The sequence below is a fragment of the Plectropomus leopardus genome, unplaced genomic scaffold (assembly GCF_008729295.1).
Source record: "Plectropomus leopardus isolate mb unplaced genomic scaffold, YSFRI_Pleo_2.0 unplaced_scaffold26741, whole genome shotgun sequence".
Lineage (NCBI taxonomy): Eukaryota > Metazoa > Chordata > Actinopteri > Perciformes > Serranidae > Plectropomus > Plectropomus leopardus.
The window spans coordinates 1-5716 of NW_024629092.1; the positions used below are offsets into that span (position 1 = coordinate 1).

Genomic DNA, 5716 nt, shown 5'->3' on the forward strand with positions numbered 1-5716 from the left:
AGATGAACTCAGGTTAACTCAGGTGAACTCAGGTTAACTCAGGTGAACTCAGGTTAACTCAGGTGATTTCAGGTGAGCTCAGGAGAAGTCAGGTGAACTGAGATGAACTCAGGTTAACTCAGGTGAACTCAGGTGAACTGAGGTGATCTCAGGTGATCTCAGGTGAACTCAGGTGAACTGAGATGTGTGTGTGCATATTGAAACATTTAATCTCGCCGTGGCGTCAGGCTGATTTACATACATTACACAGGTTTCACCATCACATCCCATAATACTCTGACATCATGCTCATCAACTAGTCCACATCCATCAATAATCAATACACTTCATCCATCAATAATCAATACACTTCATCCATCAATAATCACTCAACTCTGTCTGCAGACATGGAGTGATCCAGAGCCCAAAAATAGATATTCTACAGTTACACTGAAGTTAAACTGGAGTTAAACTTGAATTAAACTGTAGTCAAACAGGAGTCAAACTGGAGACAGTTTAACTGAAGTTGAACTGTAGCTGAACTGCGGATAAAACTTAAGTCAAACTGGGGATAAAGTAGAGTTAAACTGGGGATAATCTACAGTTAAACAGGAGTTAAACTGGAATCGAACTGGAGATAATGTGGAGTTAAACTGGAGATAATCTACAGTTAAAGTAAGGTCTAGTGTAGTTAAACTGGAGCTGAAGTGGTGTCAAACTGGAAGTAAAATTGCAGTCAAACTGAAGATAACCTGGAGTTTAACTGGAAATTACGTACAGTTAAACAGGAGTTAAACAGGAGTCAAACTGGTGTTAAACTGGAGTCAAACTGGAGTTTAACTGGAGTCAAATTGGAGTTTAACTAGTGTCCAGTCTGTTTCTGGGACAGTGGATCAGACCCAACTAACCAACAACATGCTAAAATACTTTCATTTGAAAATAATTATTTTCTCGGGATCATAATAAAAGTTGTGTGAATATAAAATTGCGACTTTGTTGCAGACGAGAGTCACAGGTTCATTTTTCGATACAAAAAACGACAGATTGTGGTCATTTTTTGTCACACAGAGAAGTTTATAAACCATCTTTCACAGCGTTCTGCTACACGATTGTCAGACTGTAAAAAACATCTGAATCTTTTTTCGATAGAAAAATAACAAGTAGAAAGACAACAGAAAGCTCTGCTACACCTGGACGCCTCCTGCTCTCTGATTGGACGACAGGACACCTGATTCTTTCATGTCGTTTCACTGACGACACAAGGTCACTTCCTGTGTTCGTGTGAGGTTTAAAAAAACATGTTCAGGATTTTAAAACATAAATCTAATGTCATAAATATACAACTGTCACGTGTTCAGACATATTGATCGGTGGATTGGATCAACACAATAATAATACTGATTCAGTGTATTGATCGCTTTGGATCTGGATTGATTATGCTGATTTCTCTCCTTTGCTCGGTTCTGAAGGCATCAGGGTTTGATCAGTCGCCTGATCGCTTCATCAATAATCAATCAATACCGGCTAAAGTCACTGAACGACTCTTTGCGTGAATGCCAACAGGAAGTGACCTTTACCGACTCGTCAGCCGAGCGGCGGCGGCGAAGGCTTGGTAGATCATGCCAATAAATCGATGAGGGAGGAGTGGTGGCTGCGGGGGGCTCGGCCTGATGGCTCTGTCATCATCCGGATACGCCGTGGCGCGTCTCAGATCGCAGTGTCCCAGAACACGGTGGTGGTGGTCTGTCCGGCCGCGGCGGTGGGCGGGGCAGAGTAGGGTGGCGGCTGCTTCCTCTTCCAGCTGGGCAGGATGGGCATGCTGTCCTGTTTACACAGATTCTTCTCCGGACGCTGACGACATTTAATCTCTCGACACAAAATCCGCTTCTTCTCGATCATCTCCATCATGGTGGAGTCTCCACACAGCCACGGCATCTACAACACAGCAATCAATGACTGATCACTGACCGATCAATGACTGACCACTGACCGATCAATGACTGATCACCAACTTTAGCTTTATTAATAAAATTGACTTGACTTGACTTGAATAATCAGTAACTGATCACTGATTGATCACCAACTGATGACTTACTGATCAATAACTGATCACTAATTGCTGACTAGCTGATCACATACTGATCACTAAATAACCAAAAACGAATCACTGACTGATCACTAACTGATCTCTGATTGATCACTGGCTGATCACTGATTGATAAATGAGTAACCACTGATTAATTACTGACTGATCACTGACCAATCAATGACTGATCACTGACCGATCAATGACAGACCGATCACTATTTGATCACTAACTTTAGCTTTCTTAATAAAATTGACTTGACTTGACTTGAAAAATCAGTAACTGATCACTGATTAATCACCAACTGATCATTAACCTATCACTGACTGACCAATAACTGATCATTGACTGAAGACTAACTGATCAATAACTGATCACTAATTGCTGACTAACTGATCACATACTGATCACTAAATAACCAATAACTAATCACTGATCTCTGACTGATAAATGACTGATCAGTGATTGATTACTGACAGATTACTGATTGATTACTGATTGATCACTGACTCATTACTGATTGATAACTCACTGATTACTGACTGATTGCTTATTGATCACTGACTGATCAATGTTTTATCACTGACTGATCTCTGATTGATCACTGACTGATTACTGATTGATCAATGATTGATCACTGACTGATGATTGATTGATCACTGATTGATCACTGACTGATCACTGATTGAGCTCTTTTTCATGTTTAATGTTTCATGTGTGGTTGGTGTGTAAGATTTTTTTTTGACTCATTGATCTGTTGTCCATGTGTTTGTTGTTGCATTTTTTTCCTCTGTGGACATTTTAATCTTTTATTGATCGTCTCTGGTGGTTGTTCGTGTCCTTGCTGTTATTTTGAGTCAATTTTAGTCTTCATTAAATTAAAGGGTTAATGAGTTTTTAAGATTGTTTTATTAAATCGTATTTTCTGTTGTAAAAAAAATAAGAAATTACTTTTATAACTTTTATATCATCAACAGACTAAAGTTTTTTTTTTCTCACACTGAAACTTCTATATTTCTACAACATAAATGAATAACCTTTAGTTCCGAACTGTTAGGATTAATTATTGATTACTGATCGGTGCTGTCACTGACTTTTTGTGTTTGATATTAAAACATTCATTGATTCATGTCGGTGTTCTGTGTGTGGAGGTGAATATTGCAGCTGTTTGACTTCATTTAGTAAACAGCTGAAAACTGTAAAGTGAGCGTCTGTGTGAACGCTCCGTGTGAACGCTCCGTGTGAACGCTCCATGTAAGCATTACGTGTGAGCGTTATGTGTCAGCATTCCATGAGCGTGCTCCAGGTGAGCGTTAATAATGAGCTCTCCGTGTGAGCGTTACGTGTGAGCGCTCCGTGTCAGCACTCCATGAGCGTCCTCCAGGTGAGCGTTAATAATGAGCTCTCCGTGTGAGCGCTCTGTGTGAGCGTTACGTGTGAGCGTTTCGTGTGAGCGCTCCGTGTGAGTGTTACTTGTGAGCGTTACGTGTGAGCGTTACGTGTCAGCGGTCCATGTCAGTGGTCCGTGTCAGCACTCCATGAGCGCGATCCAGGTGAGCGTTACGTGTGAGTATTGTGAGTGTTACGTGTGAGCGTTACGTGTGAGCGTTACGTGTGAGCGCTGCATGTGAGCGTTATGTGTGAGTGTTACGTGTGAGCGTTACGTGTCAGTGTTATGTGTGAGCGCTCCTTAGAGCTCGTCCTGCCAGCTGTCACATAGTTTATCTTCACTCTCAGGTTGTCGACATTTAAACGATGATAACAAGTGATGTTCAATAAACTAAGGAGGCGGAGCAGAAACATGTAGGAATTAAAAACCATCACACTGAAGTTTAAGTCTGATAATTGAACTCTGAATATGGTGAAATTTTAGATTTTATTATCAGACTCCTCAGCAGACATTAACACACAAAGTTACAGATGTCATGTAAATGTACATTATCATTACGAAGACAAATATATTTTTCATCTGAAGGTTCAGAGTGTCACTCTGCTGAAAGAGATTGATCATTGAGTCTCACTGTCCGCCTGTTCAATACGACCAAATCACCACGATGACACTCAACAATCAACTGTCTTTGTCCAGAGTTAGGTATTGCACCTTTAAAAAGCAGAAGAACAAACAACAATAAAGGGGTAAAATAATAAACAAAGTCTCCTAAAATGGCCACGCCATAGAGGGCGGAGTTATGTGATGGTGGGCGGGGTTAGTACATGGTGAGTTAAGTTAAATTTTTTATTAGAGTAAATAATTGTTAAAAATTAGGTTTAATCTGCTACAGCGTTGTAGTGTTCACTCAGTGTTAGTTCAATGTTTGTGTAAATTTAATTCTATGTTAGTTTAATGTTAGTTTAATGTTGGTTTAAATTTAATGTTATGTTCGTTTAATGTAAGTTTAATGTTAGTGTAAAATTGCTGTTTTATTTGTTTTAATGTTAGTTTAATGTTTGTATCAGTACTTTTTTTAAAATCACAGATTCATTCAACATATATAGAACATTTCATTCAAACACTGCAGATTTTTAACAAAACTGAAATAACAACGTAAACACCTTGTTTTCATGTTTACAGTAGAGATGTCTGAGTTGGGACAGGGTCAGCTAATGGACAAAAGCTTCTGTCCATCTCTAAAACATTTTACGTTCGGGCATTCAGTGAAGGTGAATCCTGAAATATAAAGACTGTTGATTTTTATGTTTAAAATAAAACTGCTGTTTGTTTTCTGATTTACAAAAAAAGAGCAAACTCACCAGACAGAAAGCAGACAGGTACACAGACAGACAGGTATTTTACAGGAAGGTAGACAGACAGGTATTTTACAGACAAGTAGACTGACAGGTATTTTACAGGTGTTGTACCTGGCTGAGGGCGGGGTGATGTTGCTCGTGCAGGTGACGCTGTGGCGTCCCACCCGGGGAAGGAACTCCTGATGTCGAGGCTGAACGTCCGAGTTTACATGTTGACTTTGTTTCTGCAGAAAAGGTTAAATTTTTACATTTTTGTGATTCTTGTCATATTTTAGAATTTTTTGCTGACTAACTCACCTCCTCCTGCTCCTCCTCCTCCTCCAGACAACATCATGGTCGGGCTAACAGATGACCTCCCCATCCTGCTAGACACTGGACTGGACTGTCCATCTCTGTCCTTACTGTCATGTCTGGGCAGAGACCTGGAGTCTCCTTCAGAGACACACAAAGACAAAGACAAGGTAGAGGCATGATAAAACAAAAACAGAAGTTAATTTATTTGTCCAATGTGACACAAAAATCGATTTGTCAAAGTATCTCAACCATAGAACCAGCAGAACTAGCAGAACCAAAGGAAGATCTGTATGACTTCAACGAGAGCCTGTCAAATACAGAACTATTAAGAACTTCATCATATATCAACGTTTCAGCACCACGGACAGTGCTTTGGATTTCTCATATATCATATATCACTGTTTCAGCACCACAGACAGTGCTTTTGATTTCTCATGTATCATACCTCACTGTTTCAGCACCACGGACAGTACTGTGTATTTATCGTATATCATAAATCAACGTTTCAGCACCACCGACAGTGCTGTGGATTTATCATATATCATATATCAATGTTTCAGCACCACGGACAGTGCTTTAGATTTCTCATATATCATATATCACTGTTTC

At 39.8% G+C, this 5716-nt stretch overlaps 1 protein-coding gene across 1 annotated transcript; it reads right to left on the reverse strand.

Moving 5' to 3' along the window:
- Positions 1-1167: 1167 nt before the first annotated feature.
- LOC121937582 (neuronal tyrosine-phosphorylated phosphoinositide-3-kinase adapter 1-like) lies at positions 1168-5240 on the reverse strand. The gene is made up of 3 exons (XM_042480914.1): positions 5111-5240; positions 4925-5037; positions 1168-1914 (listed from the first exon to the last, which is right to left on the reverse strand). Exons 1-3 carry the CDS (start codon positions 5172-5174, stop codon positions 1687-1689), a joined length of 405 nt encoding a protein of 134 aa, XP_042336848.1. The 5' UTR covers positions 5175-5240; the 3' UTR covers positions 1168-1686.
- Positions 5241-5716: the final 476 nt, after the last annotated feature.